This window comes from Artemia sp. Qi Xiang Cuo, chromosome 19 (assembly GCF_049724085.1).
Source record: "Artemia sp. Qi Xiang Cuo chromosome 19, ASM4972408v1, whole genome shotgun sequence".
NCBI lineage: Eukaryota > Metazoa > Arthropoda > Branchiopoda > Anostraca > Artemiidae > Artemia > Artemia sp. Qi Xiang Cuo.
The window spans coordinates 30,828,842-30,847,702 of NC_142812.1; the positions used below are offsets into that span (position 1 = coordinate 30,828,842).

An 18,861-nucleotide genomic window follows, 5' to 3' on the forward strand; every position below is an offset into this window, starting at 1 on the left:
CTACTGATGACGGTCACTGTATGTGACCGAAATATCTGGTATTTTTGTGAATTTCTATCACTGTTATCATCATCACTGTCTATTAAAAGGATTTTATCCCTATTTGAACTTTTATTTATCGTCATGGAAAGGCAGTGTGGTCTCAGAAATTATCTACGATAAAAAAAAGATGAAGAACGTCGAAAAAAAAGAAACGATATTAACTAAAGTCTCATATAGATACTGAGAGAACTTTTTATTGAAAAGAAGTTAAAGGGCAGTTCTTAAAAATAAAATTAAGGATATTAGTGAACTTAATTAGATAAAAAAGATTATCAAATTAGAAAAAAAAAGAAACGATTTTAAAGTAAGTAAAATATTTATTCAGAGATATATTTTTTGTGAAAAGAAGTTACATTTTATTAAATCAGAAAAAAATATAGGATTTTTTATATATAAAATATATAAAAAAAAAGATGAAGTCCGTAGAAAAAAAAGAAACGATATAAAATTAAGTAAAAAGATTAAACTGAGGTAAAATATTAGTGAAACGAAGATACAGTGACTTTCATAAAAAAAAAAATAAGGATAATTTTTAACATTAATATATAAAAAAAAAGATGTTGAAAGTAGAAAAAAAAAGAAACAATTTTAAATAAAGTACAAAATTTATAATGAGGTAAAATATAAGTGAAAAAAATATACAGTTCAGTTCAAAAGAAAAAAATAAAGGATCTTATTTAAATTGATTCGATAAAAAAAAGATGATGAACGTCGAAAAAAAAGAAACGATATTAAATTAAGTACAATGTTTAGCCTGAGGTAAAATTTTTGTGAAAAGATTATAAATGTCTTGACAAATGTAAATTTAATTGGATAAGATATTAATAATTAATTTAAAAAAAAGATGATGACATTAGAAAAAAAAAGAAACGATTATAAATAAAGTACATAGATTATACAGAGGTAAAATTTATGTGAAAAGAAGATAATTTTCCTTTCTTAAGAAAAAAAAACAGGAACTAATTTAAACGGAGTATATAAAAAAAAAGATGATGAACGTCTAAAAAAAATAAACGATATTAACTTAAGTCCAATGTATATAATTATATATATTATTTGTTAAAAGAATTTACTTGGCATTTCTTCTGTAAAAAAATAAGTATTTTATTTTACTATATTCTATAAAAAAAAAGATGATGAAATAAGAAAAAAAAAGAAACAATTATAAATAGTACAAAGTTTATACAGAAAGAAAATTTTAGTGAAAAGAATATACTGTGCAGTTCTTCAGAAAAAAAATAAATATATTAGTGAAATTAATTCTATAAAAAAAAAAGAAGAACGTCGAAAAAAAAGAAACGATATTAAATAAAGTCCCATATATATACTGAGATAAATTTTTTTTTAAAATAATTTATAGGGCATTTATTAAAAATAAAATTAAGGATTTTATTTAACTTAATTATATAAAAAAAGATGAAGAACGTCAAAAAAAAATGAAACGATATTAAATAAATTCCCATATAGATAATGAGAGAACTTTTTATTGAAAAAAATTTAAAGGGCAGTTATTAAGAATAAAATTAAGGATAATATTTAAAATATTTATATAAAAAAAAAAGATGAAGACCTAAGAAAAAAAAGAAACGATATTAAATTAAGTAAAATATATATATTTAGATAAATTATTTTTGAAAATAAGATTAATTGCATTTATTAAAAATAAACATAATTATATTATTTAAATTAATTCGATAAAAAAAAGATGAAGAACGTCTAAAAAAAAAAAAAAAACAATGTTAACGGAAGTCCCATAGAAATTCAAGGAGAAAACTTTTCAGTGATAGGAAATTGAACAGCAGTTCCTTAAAAAAAAAATATAAAGAACTTAAATTGATAAAAAAAAAATGCCGACGAACGTCTACATAAAAAACCCACTAAATTAACGAAAGTCCTATAGAGATAATGAGAGAGGAATTTTTATGAGTGGGGATATGAAATTAAAACAATATATACTTGTAACAGCATTAAAATGAGAAATTCGAAAAAATTCAGTTTTAAACTCGACTCTGAGCTATACTGATCTCAAGGTTGACTCGAATGCGGCCGAATTTCAGCTCGATACGATCCCTAACTTTAAGAGTATTGAACTGACGTTTAGAAACACTTATAAGACAAAATAAGAAGATCCATTTCGGGAAACACAACACTAGGAAACCCTGTTGTTTACATGGTCTTGCCTCGTAATTTCTTGTAGAGGTACATATTTTTTACTTCTTAAATTCGAAGATTTAGATAAATTAAAAGCTAATTTCTTTGCTAGGGGTATTCGTTTATGATATATCATTTTGCTTCACAACTACCGGTCTTAGTGTTAAAGCTACATACCAACGATAATAAGAATTTCATAATAAGCATTTTATTAAATGGGTTTAACGTGTCAGCTCAATTATGCATGCTGCGATATTTTTGTACGTAGTTCGAGCTTTTTTAAATTACTAACACAGATTACAATTGAGGGAGAAAATTACCTACAGCATTATTTAATACACGCCTAGTTCACTGAATGTTCACGTCATCGCTGAATGGTTGTTATACTTGACATTGGAAAGTTTTTGTAAATGTCATAAATGTCATTTTAATATATCACAAAAAGGTCTTTAAGTTTCTAAAAACGTCATTTTGACAGAAATATTGTCCAATTGGCCATCCTAGTATCGGTAATAGCCATAACCAACACAGTCATTGCCAATAGCCATTGGCAATAGCCAACAACTTACCAAAAACCTTTGATATGTACCAGCTTCACCCCAGACGTATGATACCAGGAGGGCAATAGAAATCATCAAAAAACCTCCCAAAGTGATGGCCCCTGTCATGTATCGGTCGATGTACGATCCAGAGACGACGTCTCCTCCGAAGTGCAAGTCATACTTTCGCAGTAAAGAAATGCAAATTATTGACACAAGCTGAAATAGAAAAATTTCTTTAATAGACAATGTTGATGTGGAGAAGGCCGACTCTGGGAAACGGCAAATCTTTGTTCAAATTTGGGGAAGTTTCTTTTAGCTAATTGCTGACCCAAAAGATGGTGAAATCTATAATAGTGTTAAAACGCATACATATCTGACTAATTTCTTTCGAAACCTGTGCTGATCTCCCCTTAGTGCCGGCACAGAGAATATTATAAGAGTTTCCCCCTTAGTAAACGTGTCCCTTTTGTTACCAAGGCTTACATTAAGATCAATAATCTTCTTGCATAGTACGGTCATAATTAAATTCAGGCCATATAGGTGTTTACATCACTACTACTAACAACTCTTAGCAGAAAAAAATAGCATGAAGGGAACACAGAACCCCAAAGCCATGTCAATTTCTTCACCATATATCTAAATTGAGGGTCGTCACTCTTCGAGAAAGATGGCCTTGCGACAGGCCAACATGAACCAGTCCACAGATCCTCTCGACGCAGCAAACATTAATGATATACCTTTTTTCGCTTGTTGGATCTTGCCTCCTCCCCCTAGCTAATAAGGAGAGCAGGACTCGTCTCAAAAAGAGATCCTTGTTATGTTGTCACTTTCAGCTTTTGCTTATAACCACCGCTTCAAAATTATTGTGGCTCCCAAACTTAAGTACAGTCCTATTAAAAACGAGATTTTACTAATGGCGGGATTTAGCTAGCACTAATTTAAGCCAGTCAGAATTTTTCGGCCAACCAGAAAATTCTATAAATGTCACTTGCTCAAAATAACGCCTGCTAGATCTCGGTGTTAGTGAAATACCATTGTGAACGGGCCTTAAACAAACTTGATGATTGGCTACCGTTTTTTTTTTTTTGTTCAACAAGATCTAATTTAAACAACGTGAGTCTTATATTATCAAGTTTGAAGTCATAAATAATGCCTGTTAGAGCCAAGTACAAACAGATTCGGTAAAAAAAAGGTTGGAATTTGGCTAGATTATACAAAAATTACACATGTTTTATTTTGAAAAAGGAAAAATATAGCCAGATATCTAATGATTTTTCTGGTGTCACTGATGGTAACGGTATAAGCAGATACAGAAACAGAACTGGAATGCCAGTCAACCTATTTCAAAAAGGAAAGATTAATTTATTACACGTGTGTCTGTTTTCAGTTAGATGAAACTGAATCCAATTTGAAAAAGCAAATTATTTTTAACACCAGTAAATACAACTTATTTAATAAAGTTTTAATAAAGTTGAAGTAGTAATAGAGTAATGAAAGTAGTAGCAAAGGGGCAGTAGGTGCCCTTAAATGGAGGGGAAAATTTCAATCCTTATTAAAAATTAATTTAAAAAATAAAGTTTTCCCGAGGGAAGTAAAGAGTGAAGTTGAAACTTAAAATGGACACAAATTATTGCTTCACAGCCTATTTAATACATATCAATAAAACTAGTGCAAATAAACCAACTAATTATGTTTCCCTATACTTTTAGGATTATACAAAACTAGCGCTTTACTGAAAACACAAAAGTCAAGTATAAAACAGGATTATTAATTTAAGAGTCAAAAGTGAGTATATAACCTGACAACACAAAACAAATCTGTAGAGCTTTTCATAGTCTTGCACCAGTTGTGAAATCAGTAATTTTCAGTATACAATTAAAATTATCTTAAAACAAAAGCGTAAAACTAAATATTTTTTTAACAACCGCGAAGTAATCGAACAGTTACAGAAATATTAGATTGATTTATCAAGCAGCATTTTGGTATCGCCAGCTATAATACCAATAGTGGGTAATATACAGTCTTAAAATGTAAGAAATATGCTTTAGTATTACTTGAAATGAAGATCAAATAAAACATAATATGAACTCTGGAAATCTGATTATTTCTCTTTATACAACAGTGAATTTCAAGCTATGATACAAATTCTAAAGCTAGTCTATAGTCCTAACGCTATCAAGATGGATTTACTTCGAATTTGTGTACAAACTAATCAAGGCAAGTCCGTTTCAGAATCAAAAAGAGAGCGAGCCATTTAACTGACCCATTATGTAAAAGTAATACCAAAGTAAACGTAAAAAAAATAAAGCTAAATCCTACTATTGATTATTGCTCCACCTTAAAAGGGGATAGTCTTAAGAAAGATTGATAATATTTTTGTTCTGTAAGACGTGTCCTTAATTTCTTTGCTTTTACTGTACCAAAACTATACTATTTTGTGTTTTCACTAAAGTGCTAGTTTTGCATAATTCTAATAGCATAGGGAAACATGATTAGTTGGTTTATTTGTACTAATTTTATTGATAAGTATTAAATAGGCTGTGGATTAATAATTTTTGTCCGTTTTAAGTTTCAACTTCGCTCTTTACTTCTCCGGGAAAACTTTGTTTTTTTTTATATAATCTTGGTTCGTTTTTGATTAAAATTTAATGTGGAAACAACGTGGCCATAATTTTTTGATTTATACGGAATAATGTATGTTTGTTTTAATCTTTAATGTCGCTTCTTAGTTTCAGTTTAAAGCTAGTTTTTAAACCAATCTCTAATTATAACCGGTCTAGGGGAAATAAGACAACTCAAGGAAATACTGCAAACAAACTTGATAGCTAAGAAAAACTTACAGTTTGTAACACACAGTTCACTGTCTATACTTCACAAAACAATGCATGTCTTTAAGGAACACTTGTTTTCGATGAGCAAAAAGCTGTTTTTACTCGGCCGATTTTGCCTGAAAAAGCCATAATGAAGACAGGGCTTTATAAATCACCTACTGACTAGCAGAAACAAGAAGGCTACTTTAACAAAAGAGAGCTATTTATGGGCTCATTTAAAAGCTTATATTTATACCTAATCGCTTTTTATAAATTTGTAATGATAGTACACTCCAACAAAGTGCACTTTCGGTTCTTTCCCCAACTTTTTTAAATGCAACAAGTGCCTTTTTCGATAAAATGACCAAAAAAGGTGTTTTTCAAAACTTAGGCAAGAGCAAAAACTAAGGGGGTAAGGACGTCCCTTCCCCTAAATTACCGCCGTTAGAACTAGCACACAGGCATCATCACAGAGTGAAGTTTGAAGGTTCAATTCAAAACTGTTGATCAATCACGCTTAATTGTTGGTAGATTTTTAGTTGAAAAGTTTTTAGTTTTAGTTAATTTGTATTCGCAATAATCTTTTACTTTTAAGATGAATAGGCGATATATGAAACTTACTAAGAGGGTCTTGAGGGGGAGTATATGTGAGGTGTTCTTATAAACCTCCAGTTAAGGGCTTTGGACCATAATTATTGCAGTATTTCCGTTTTATGCTTCCAAAATCTTCCACCTAAAAAGTGGTATCAAAAGTGCCGTTTTTAGTGTTATATGGCACTTTTGGATGGTAAAATTGATAAAAAAAGAACGTAGATATGAATACTAGGTTTAAAATCAGCCTTTCCTGGATAGGCCTATGCCTTAAAAAATGAGTGTATCACGTTTGCAAAAATAGTGGATTAACTGAAAAGTAATCATAAGAAGGGACAAACAATGATAGAAAAACATACATGCTGGAATCGAACGCATGATAATCTAATTTGAAGTCCGGCGCTTTACTGAGAAAAACCACGCCTCTAATAATTTAGTTTAACATATTAGTGTTTGTAGGACTTTAATTGCGTAGCTTATTAAGGGGGACTGGAGGACGAATTTGCAGGAATTCGAATTGAAAATCAAGTACTTTGCAGTAGGCATGAAGACATGGCTAACTGTAGAAAAAGCCAGGACAAATAGTCCGAGCAATTGAGAGGCAAATGTTTAAATGGCACAGGTAAATGGGGGGAGTAAGTATGACTCTCATTGGACTAATTCTTGTGTGTTAGTTTTTGGAAAGGCACGCCTGCCTAGAGTCCCAGGCACGTTGACCAAGAATTTAAAATTTACATAGGACCATTAGATTGCCTGGAATGAGAGGCAAACAAGGCACACCGGCCTATGCTCTTAGGAAGGTTAACCTAGAATGGTAAAATTTATAAAAAGCACGTACATATGAGTAATAGGTTTAAAATCAGCTTTCCCGGGATATGCCTTTAAAAATGAGTGCATCACGTTTGCAAGAATAGTGGATTATCTGAAAAGTAATCATAAAAAAGGACAAACCATGATCAAAAAAAATTCAAGCTGGAATCGAGCGCATGATAATCTAACTTGAAGTCCAGCGCTGTACTGACAGAACCACGCCTCAAATAATGTAATTTAATATATTTGTGTTTGTAGGACTTTAATTGCGTAGCTTATTAAGGGGGACTGGAAGAGAAATTTGCAGGCAAACCTCCAGTTAAGGGTTTTGGACCATAATTATTACAATGATACCGTTTTATGCTTCCAAGATTTTCCACTTAAGAAGTGGCACCAAAAATGATGTTTTCAGTGCTATATCTCACCTACGAATAGTAGAATTGATAAAAAAAAAACAACATGTAAATATGAACAAAAGTTCAGAGAACATCACTCTAAAAGGTTCTGGTAGCCCACTAGCCCTAGCTTTTCCACTTGAGAGGTGGCACCAAAAGTGCCGTTTTTAGTGCTATTTGAAACTTGCAGATGGTGGAATTTATAAGAAAAACGTAAATATGAGCAATATTTTTAATAAGAGCTATCAAAAGCCTATCTAACATATTCTGGTAGCCCGCTAGCCCAACCCTCGAGAAACGGCATTAAAAGTGCCTTTTTTGTGCCATATGGCACTTGCAGACGGCGGACTTTCTATAAACCAGGTAAATATGAGAAATAGCTTTTGAATGAGCTCTTAAGCATCTCCCTACGATGTTCTAGTAACCCACTGGGCCTGGAAAAAACAAGAAAAAACAACCGTTTTAACATTTTTTTATCTTTTAGTTACTATGTGCTGTGGTTCGCTCTTTACTAGATTGCAGCTAATGCTTCAACCATGACAAAGAGTTCATTGCAAATTCTCCTCAGAAACTAGTTAACATTAAAATCTGTGAAATCAAATTGACGGTAGAAGTTTTTAAAACCTAGTAAATTGAACAGAATTGAATTTATTTTTACACCCATCATAAACACAGAAATTGATGGAAAAAACAGCAGAAAAGAGAAAACAAAAATCACACACTTAATGGTACAGACAAAGCAAATACACATACACATCAATCAAAGTGAGGAGAGTAGAGGTAGCCAAGGATGGCTGCTACCCTCCAACTTAGCACAATACTTGTCAAGCAACTGATTAACTGCAGAAAATGGATTCTGAAGAAAATTCTACGGATTTTAAATTTATCTTCTATACGCAGAAGTTTCCAAAATGGTGTTATATATAATATATGTGGCAGCGCGACAGCATTATAAATTCTAGCCAGTGAAAACCTATTAAGATTTCTCTGCGAACAAATTGTCCCCCCATACGCAGTTCTAATTTTACGCTCTATATGTGTGATGATTAGCGAACGGGTAGATGACAGTGTGTCACCAATGGGCAGTCCCAAGTATACTAGTGACTCCACAGGCTTAACAGACTGGGATCCTAGTTGAATGTGAGGTAGAAAAGATTTATTCCAATTAAACAACATTACTTCCGATTTTGACACATAAAAACTAAGGCCAATATCACCATACTGAGATGACAGGAAATTAAAATTACTTTCTAGGGATTGTATTTGCCGAGAAAAATTCAAGGTGTCATCCACAAAACCAACTATGGTCACATCTATTCCTCTTAGAATACAGCTTGAAGTGACTTTGGACTGCGCTTCGGAAACACTATTAATAAACAACTCTGGCGAAGAAACCGCACCCAGTTTAATACCTTTTTTATTACAGGGATTTTCCTAGTGGGTTCTGCATTAGGAATGCGTAAACACACATTTAGTTGGCGATACAGATCATAGAGGTCGAACAATAGCTGGGTCGACACCTTTTTTCCGTAAATCTAGCATTATTTGCACATGTATGCCCGAGTCAAATGCGCGGCGTACGTCGTATTCACCAATAGCCAGTGATTCATTAGAAATATGTGCATCTAACAGAACATTTGCTACAATATGTAATGCATGAGCGCATCCCATTCCTGACTGGAAACCAAACTGGTGGGGAGGTGCCTTGCAACACTTCCTAATGCCTCCTTTCATTAACATTTCAAAAAGCTTGCAAAAAACAGAGGAAATAGTTATCGGGGTTTCTTTTTTTCAGTACAGGTGTTATGGATCCTAAGCAAAATAAATCTGGTACAACACCATGCGTCATAAGAATCTGGTAAGCAATTTGCAAGATGTTCAAATAAAAGGGGACTACCATTCAATAGATAATGTGGACATATTTTATCGGCACCACTTGACGATTTTTTTTAATTCTTTGCACACTTCCCGGATTTGACTACTGTTCACAACAAAATAATTTAACTCTTTATTAAGGAGGGGACTCAGTTGCTCATAAACAATTTGGTTTTTCGACTCATCTGGGGCTGCAAATTCCGCACTAATATAATCAACCCATTCTTTCTCACCAATCGCACTGGAAATTGGATTATCCATGATTTTCGACACAGTTTCAAGTTTTAAAGCACTACGAAGTCTGCGCAGTTCTTTTGCAAATTTCCGCTTAGTAAAAATAAGAATTTGATTGACTGCATCACTTTTAGGCCTGTCACACTCATGCCAAAGCTGCAGCCAAAACTTGGCCGCAGCCTTTGCATTAACCAAATCGGAGTTTTGGGCCCATCCTTTTACTCGAGATGTACGGCGCAATTCAATACTCGGAACAGCTGAGCTTTCAGTTATTTTTAAAGCGTGGCATATTTCAGCTAAGTAAAGGTTCAATTGCAGTCTGATTTCACTATCAGGTAAGTCAGCATTCCACTGGAGCAGATGAAATGGGACTTTAATTTTTCCGAGGACTTCGTCACACTTTTGTTGGAATAAAGGGCGGGAGACCTTTTTCCAGTCACTCACGAGCTCCGGTTTAGGTTTCAGTGAGTATGCATTCACAGTACATGGGATGGTGACAGACAGGGGCAGATGGTGTGAGTACATTCTGTCAAGTCCTACCTGTACGGTAGGTAGCTCAACATTATAACTAATAGCGTTATCGATACTGAGACACTTATAAAAGAATATTCCTTGTTTTTCGTGGCTAGCTTGAATCCATTAGGAAGTGAGCTTAGAAGCAATTGGGCACGAGAGTTGCTGCTGTCTTCAGTGTTACAGTTAAAGTCCCCAAAAATCACTAATGGTAAGCCGTCCCTTAGTACTTTCTTTATTGGATTTCCGAGTCTCTTGCAAGCGATAGCGAACTTTTGTTCCGAAACGATATTATTGTAATTAGTAGGCAAGTAAACAGTGGCTACAATGAAATCCCGACACTTAATAATCTGGAAGTGTTCACTTTGCTGGAGACAGGCAAGGGGGAGGGGCCAGAATTGGAGATTATAGCAAGCCCTCCTGAAGGACGTCCGTGGTTGCCGGATTTGCGTGCTGGCTATATAATATAATGACGATCTGTAGAAAATTTTTGCAAGTTGACATTGGCTTCCGTGAGAAAATGTTCTTGGAGGCTAATAAGGTCATATTTCGTGGATAGATCACTAAGAAATGGCAATTTGTTCATCACATTACCATTCATATTCCATTATACATCCCGCAACCCATCATGATACAGGAGGCATAGACGACTGTGCTTGATTAAATGGGCATGAGGCGTGGTAGCAATTGTGTTTTTGTGAGCTACACTTTAAACACATTTGGGGCTGTTTACACGGGTTAACTCTTGAAGACATATGATCAGTGCCGCCACAGCGTGAGCACTTTTCTTGTTGGTTGCTGTTGGCAGCGATATGACCAACACTGTGACATTTAAAGCAGCACCGGGCAGAAAACGGAACTCCTCAACCCTGAATAGCTCAAGATAGATCTTAAGGGGATTGGGAATAGCATTGTCCGGATCAGCACGACTCGGGTAGTATAATTTGAAGACTCTAGCGTCACCACACTGAATAGCTTTTTCACACCCAGCTTCTCGGCTTAGCTTGTTTTCATCTAGAGAACTAGGAATCCGCTTTACAAAGCCTACAAATTGAGGCACTTTCACTTGCGTGTCAATTTGCTTACTACTCATGGCCCGGGCTAGTTGTGTTGCTGAATCGCGTGACTTGACAAGGATTTTCCAGTCATTGTTGCTACGCTTCAGAGTAAATGAGTCCGAATCAACCCAACTTGGGCGCAGCTTGCTTATGAACTCTTGCCTAGCCTGCGGCGGGTTGAGATCAGATGGCATATTTTTAACCACCACTGAGTTCAGAGGCCTCTGTTGTGTCACTTGTGATTCAAGAGAGGGAGGGGATCGGGACATAGTGTTGGAGATAGCAACACACTGTTCAGACACTCTACTTAATTATTAGGAGAACTTATCCGTAGCTAGCTTTTAATTGAGCCATTAAACATCCATCTAAGAAGGTGTGGTAGCCTGCTAATGTTTCAGTAGCTTGCTGATGAGCAGACGATTTATGAAACTCACTAAGGGGGCTGGGAGGAGAGTGTAAGGGAGGGGTTCTTGTGAACCTCCAGTTAAGGGTTGTGGAACATAACTATTACAATAGTGTTTTGTACTTCAGAGGTTTTCCGCTTAAGAAGTGGCACCAAAAGTGTTGTTCTCAGTGCTATATCACAATTACGAATAGTAGAACTGATAAAAAAAAGCAGGTATATATGAGCAATAGCATTCAAATGAGTCATTAAACATCACTCTTATAAGTTCTGCTAGCCCAATAGCCCCAGCTCTCCCACTTGAGACACGACACCAAAAGTGCCGTATTTAGTGCCATTTGGAACTTGCTGATGGTGGAATTTATATGAAAGACGTAGATATGAGCAATATATTTTATATGAGGTATAAAATTTCTGTCTGCGAAGTTCTGGTAGCCTTCTAGGACCACCTCTTAAGATGGCACAAAAAGTGGCATTTTAGTGCCATATGGGACTTGCAGATGGCGGAATTTATAAAAAGCATGTACATATGAGAAATAGCTTTTGAATGGGCCATTATGCATCTCCATGATGTTCTCGTAGCCCGCTAGGCCTGTTGAAAAAAAAAAAACGGGAGACGAATCAGTGCTACCGATGCAAAAAAGTGATTTTCCTTGTGGTTCAGGGAGGGGGAATGTAATTTCCCTGTACAAGGTTTTCGACAATGCTGATTCCAATGGTACACATTTTGAACTAACGCCATTTTTGAGGGGTTTGAGGCTTTTCTTCAAAATCACCGTAAATTACTTTTCGCAATAAACTTTTACTTTTATGACGAATCGAGATAATAGTTAACATTCCTAAGTCATTGTCAGATAGCATTTTTTTCGCTAGGCAGTTTTTTTCAAATCGTTTTTTTTTTTTTAGCTTTTAGTTATTATGGGCTTTGGTTAGCTCTTTAATAGGTTGCAGCTACCGCTGCAACCATGATACCTTACCGGGACATGCTTTAAAAATGAGCCTAGAAAATGACTGAAAAAAAACAACGGACACCGAACCCTTTATTCCCGATATGAATGCATGCGATAACAATGCGCCCGATTCTGATACGTGCGATATCGATACGCCCGATACCACATACAGCCCTTCCCCAGGGACTATGGAGGGCCATATCATCATCCAAACCATATATATTGGACCTTTGAACTATGTTAAACAAAATGGCTATCTCAAAATTTTTATAGGACTAGTTTGGGGGGAGGGCTGTAGGGAGGGGGGCTATTTGCCCTCAAATTTTTTTGGTCACTTAAAAAGGGCACTAGCAAATTTAATTTCCATCCAAGTGAGCCATTAAACATCTCTCTATGATGTTCTGATCATTTGTTAGCCCCGGTGAAAAAAAGAGAATAAAAGGAGACATCAGTGCTACCCATGCAAAAAAGTCATTTCCCTTGGTGGTTAAGGTGGGGAACTATAATTATCCTTCAAAAGGCCTTGGACCATGCTGATTCCAATGGTGCTCTTTTTATTTAGATCTGACGTTATTTCCAAGGGGTTTCAGGCTCTTTCGAAATCACCATAAACGTCATTTCGCAATAAACTTTCACTTTTAAGATTAACCGAAACAATAATTACCATTCGTGATTCAATGTCAGATGGCGATTTTTCTCACTAGGCATATTTTTTAACGCGTTTTACAACTTTTGATTACTATGGGCTGTGGTTCGCTCTCTACTAGGTTGCGGCTGCCGCTGCAACCATGATTAAAACAAAATAGTTTTGAAGTACTTTGCTCAGTTTCATCAACAAATATATAGTACTTATACCACCGTCCAGCAAAGAAGACAGAAGGCTGAGGACTGGGACGTACGCAGCGGGGGGGGGGAAGGCTTTGGGGACCACCTTGATGAAATAGTAATTTTCTCAAACGTCTAAGGACTTCTTCAAATTATCGAATAAACATTTTTTATCATTTCCACCCCCCCCCCCCTAAAAATTCCCACCGTACGTGCCCGGGTGGGATGGGGGATATATTCCAATTTATTTTAAACAAAGAAAAAAATACAACTAAAAAATGATTTGTAATTGCCATAAACTTCAAATAAATTAATTTGCTAAAGCCTTTAAATAAAAATCAGTTTTAAGATATTTATTTACAACTACTTAGAAGACAAAATTAAGGCCATACTTTCCCCGTTACGTCAATTTAGGGTGATAAAAATCATCCACGTGAACTTTTATTTGAAGTTCATAATTTATCCTTTCCATTGATTATGTAAAAAACTATTTAGTGCAAGCTGGAACTTTTCCTTGAAGGTCCAAGTTTCGAATAAAAGCTCTGGTTCAGGTTGCATGTTTGGAGACCGAACTTTCTGAAGTAGTAATTTTTCCGAGCTTCTAGGGACTTCTTATTCAAATTATCAAATAGATATTTAGTTCCTAGTTTCTTCTTTTATCTGTAGTGTTATTGTGTTTGTGTTGCGTTTGTGTTTGTGCGTATCTGTGTGTTTGTGTTTCTGAAGTAGTAATTTTTCCGAGCTTCTACGGACTTCTTATTCAAATTATCAAATAGATAGTCAGTTCCTAGTTTCTTCTTTTATCTGTAGTGTTATTGCGCTTGTGTTGTGTTTGTGTTTGTGTGTATCTGTGTGTTTGTGTTTCTGAAGTAGTAATTTTTCCGAGCTTCTAGGGACTTCTTATTCAAATTATGAAATAGATATTTATTTCCTTGTTTCTTCTTTTATCTGTAGTGTTATTGTGTTTGTGTAGTGTTTATGTTTGTGTGTATCTGTGTGTTTGTGTTTCTGAAATAGTAATTTTTCCGAGCTTCTAGGGACTTCTTAATTAAATTATCAAATAGATATTTAGTTCCTAGTTTCTTCTGTTATCTGGAGTGTTATTGTGTTTGTGTTGTGCATTGTATTTTGTGTACTGTGTTGTATGAATTTTTAATACTCTATATTCAACTCTGGCTTCTAGTTACGTCTTATTTTTATGAAGTGGAAGTAATTTGGGTATGTAGGTTGTTCCAAGATAAGCATGAAAATAGGTACATGAGTTATGAAGTTAGGGTACAGCATGCTGTACATGTTGATCTTACAGTGCATAGTGAAAATGTATTTGTGAGTTAAAGCGTGGAAGCAGTTTTTGAGAATAACGTGTTATAATTCGCTGTTATTTATAAACTCCTTTCTTAGAGTCTTTCTTACTTGTTGGAGAAACCATTTGAAAGGCTATCATTAGCAATGGGAGATTTGTCCTGTAGCGCAAAAGCTATATGGCTAAAAAAGAAATATAAGGAAAGAGATTCATTTCCGTATTCAATGTTCTTTTCAAATGTAATAATCACTAATGTTTCAAATGCGTCTCAGTCCCCGACTAGGCATAGCCCAAGATATAGGCAAGATATATATATACATATATATATATATATATATATATATATATATATATATATATATATATATATATATATATATATATATATATATATATATATATATATATATATATATATATATATATATATATATATATATATATATATATATATATATATATATATATGAGGCAGGGTGTATCTGAGGCAGGGAGAACGGGTAGCCTTGCGGCTGAGCTCCTCATAATCCCAAATTGTGCTAAATTCTAGGCATTTTATACAAATTATTAAATTAAGTTTTTTTTTATTATTGGTCCACCCAGAAAAAAGTCTACGTACGTGCATGTCTGTATTATCATTTATAATTATTTTTTCGCGAATAGTTTGTTCACAATGCCAAATAATGCAAATTCGAAATAACAGAATCAACGAATTTCTAGGTTCGAACTCCAACGAACTTAAGACTTTTTCCACCCAAAGGCGTAGGTAGGTTTTTTCAAGGTTTAGGGGCAGTTCCTGTTCTTGCCCTCTTCACCATCTAAGTGGGCACGTCTTAAATTAAATAAATGGTAGTTATATTATCTAAATGATACCTTAACAGATACTGCCCCTGAGAAAAAGAGTTCATCCTTGTCCCTCCCTGAGCAGTGGCGGATCCAGGTGAGGAGGGGGATGAGGGGAGCCTCCCTAACGAAGTCTAAAGTAGTGTAATTTACTTCATTAACGCAAGTTTGCGTTAATTAAACTTGCTCCTAACGCAAGTTTATCGGATCAGCCTATTTTGCTCCCTCCCCCCCCAAAAAAATCCTGGATCCACCCCTGTCCCTAAGTAGGCCATCGTGTTCAGTCTGTAGGATGGGTCAATTAAGGGCGTCATGGCTATACTATTTTAGGAGAGATCAAGTCTATTTTCTGTGTTAGAAAATCAATTTGCCCTATCCTCTCGCCGGATGTAGCAATAGGTAAGATTGTTTTGATTTGAATATACAGTGAACAAATTGCCATGAACTGGGAAATATGATTTGTAGTGAATATTTTTAATCATTTGTACTTGGCCTAGGGTATATTGATGGTAAACGTATTGCCTATGTTTTTTGTAAAGTTGTAGTTGTAAGGTTATAAATAACATTCGACAAACCCTGAAAATTAATTGGGAAAGTAGTATTTATAGACAAAATAGAAGGCTAAGGGGGCAGTATCATTAACGTCACGGTACTTATGTATTATACTGACAACACTGTTGTTCTTTATCTGTTTAAAACCAGTTTTCTGTGTCCACTCGGAAAAAATCGGCTTAGCCTGAGTGAGATAAACTACTATGCAGGTATATTTTAATTAAGTATTTAATATATAGAGTTATTTAAGTTAGGTATTGAATAAAATGCGTTCTGGGTGGCCTGCTTTCCATAATACTCTGATGTATCTTCCATAATTTTGCTACTAAAGCATCATCATTTCATCAAATTTTGCTACATTTTATTATGATTAACCTAACTTCACTTCTTGAGTGTCTTCGGTATAGGCCTAATAAGTAAGTACCAACGTCAATCTTTTTGTATGAATTTTTTTAAGTTAAAGAATCACAATTATATAAACAGTGGCACCAATCGGGAGGGAGCGGTGGGCACTTGTCCTCCCACCTAGATTTTGAAGAATACCTTAGTTGCATTTTCATTCAAAAAATCTGAAGAAACTAAAATCCCCCCTATAGGTTTTGAGAAATAAATCTCTCCCCCCCCCTAAATTCCGTGATTGAAATAACTGAACATGCAAACCAAAACAATAAAACATAGGTAAAAGTTTAATGACATTTTTTTTCCTTTTTACATACAATGAATTATCAATTTTTTTGCTACCATAGGCATTTCACTATTTAAAATATAGTTTATTTTTTACTTTAAAATTTTATTAAAAATTTTATTAAATTTTTATTAAAATTTACTTTAAAATATTCTTACTTCCCGTCAATAAAAATCGTTGCTATATGAAATAGAGAATATAATTTTGTTCAACTAAGGAGTTCAGCTTATTTCAGAAAACCTAGAAGAGCAGTGGCGTCAACTCATGAAAATGAAGGAGTGGGCCAAGTATATTTTTATACAAATATAGAGGGGTCAATTATACTTTGTTTTTTTTTTCATTTTGCCAATGAAAATGCCAATGGCAAAAATAATGTATTTTCACTGAAAATACCTCAAAAAATTTATTTTTCTCTTTAGAAGACATGCAACAGCTCGAAGGTGTGTCTTAGTCTATAATGTGTCACAGAAAAGAGAATACAAACTTGCTTAACTTACGATTTCAGCTAATTTTAGAAAACCTAGAAGACGTGCAAAAACTCTTAGGTCTGCCATTATGATGTGTCTCGGTCGTTACAACTTTTTTCAAACTGATCATTCACTAAGACCGGTTAGCAACCGCAGCTCTAAAGGTGGGTAGTTACCCTCTTTGCACTTTGAACAATGAAAAAATATGTTCATCTGTTTCTTATTGGGAAAACTTGTTTAGCCTTAAAGAAAAGTTACAAAGATAGCCTCAAAAGACCAAGACCTCTAGGGAATATCTTGCGAAGATCAACCCGTTATACTACTTCTGAGCCACATAAAGTAAAAGTGAAGTTAAAGAATGAATTGTACATATACTCATCCCATCCTAAACTATAGCGTTAAACTTATGCTTTGCGAGCATTAAGAGAATCTTTTAAATATATTCTTTTACTACAAGGTTGGGATGAACATCTTCGCAATGGGTAAGCTAGACCTCAGTTCTCGTACCAATACCCCTTGAAATTTTACAGTACGCGGAGTGTTGTGGAGAAACCCAACCCAAATTTTTCCATTGGTTTGAAGTATTGGTTCTGACCCTCTATTAATTTCAAAAACAAAGCTTTTCGGAGGGAAGTAAAGAGCAAAGTTGAAACTTAAAAAAAAAAACAAAAATTATTACTTCCCAGCCTCTCTAACATATACGAATAAAACTATTGCAAATATACCAACTGGTAATATTTCCTAATGTTTACGCGATTACAGAAGACTAGAGCTTCACTAAAAACACAAAAGTCCAGTATAAAAAACAAGAACGTTGATCCGAAAGTCAAAAGCAAATACATGATCTCAAAACAGCTAACTAGTCTATAAGGCTTTTTAATGTCCTATTCGAGCTGTGATATTAGACACTTTCAGTATACAATTAAGATTATCGTACAAACTTAGGCATAAAAATAACATGTTTAAATTCATTAAACAGCATACAAAATAATGGATTATATTTATCAGGTACCATCTTGGTTTCACCTTGTATGAATCGAAATGAAGAACACACGAACCGAAATATGAATTCTGGAAATCCAGTTATTTCTCTTTAAAAAACGGAGAATTTCAAGTTGTGATACAAATTCTAAAGCGAGTCTGCAGTCTTAGTACTAATAAGATTCCTCCACTTCGAACTTTTTCAGATCCAAAACGACAGTCAATCATTGAACTGAGCTCATTGTGCAGAAGTGATGCCAAATTGAACGAAAAAAAAGCAACAATCTAAAAATGCTTTACTTTTATCATGGTTACAGCGGCAGCTGCAACCTAGTAAAGAGGGAACCACGGCCCATAGTAACCAAAGGTTAAAAAAACGTGTTTAGAAAAAAACTGCCTAGGGAAAAAAATTTCCATCTGACACTGATTCAGGAATGGTAAATATCATTTCAGTTCGTATTAAAAATAAAAGTTTATTGGGAAAAGAAATTTATGGCTATTTCAGAAAAAGCCTGAAACCCGTCGAAAATGGCGTCAGATCAAAATGAAAAATATACCATTGGAATCAGCATAGTCAAAAACCTTATTCCAGGAAATTACAGTCCCTAACCTTAAAAAACAAGAAAAATCACTTTTTCATATGGGTAGCACTGATCTGTCTCCCTTTTTTTCTCGCTCCTTTTTTTCCAGGACTAGCGGTTTACCAGAACATCATAGAGAGATGCTTCGTAGCTCATTAGAAAGCTGTTTCTCACATCTACGTGATTTTATAAATTCCATCATCTGCAAGGGGCAAATGGCACATTATGTGCCATTTCTCAAGGGGTGGGG

General features: G+C 34.5%; 2 protein-coding genes across 3 annotated transcripts in view; both read right to left on the bottom strand.

The window, feature by feature from the left end:
* Window positions 1–17,216, bottom strand: part of LOC148940721 (uncharacterized) — a 31,100-nt gene extending 13,884 nt beyond the window's left edge. The window contains exons 1-2 of the mRNA XM_089105051.1: window positions 17,080–17,216; window positions 2,763–2,951 (exon numbers count right to left, since the gene is read on the bottom strand). Coding sequence (XP_088961177.1) covers window positions 2,763–2,951; window positions 17,080–17,136 — 246 coding nt within the window. The 5' untranslated portion in view covers window positions 17,137–17,216. The remainder of the gene's footprint in view (window positions 1–2,762; window positions 2,952–17,079) is intronic.
* Window positions 1–18,861, bottom strand: part of mus312 (mutagen-sensitive 312) — a 119,198-nt gene that overhangs the window by 77,634 nt on the left and 22,703 nt on the right. The gene's annotated exons all lie outside the window — the stretch shown is intronic.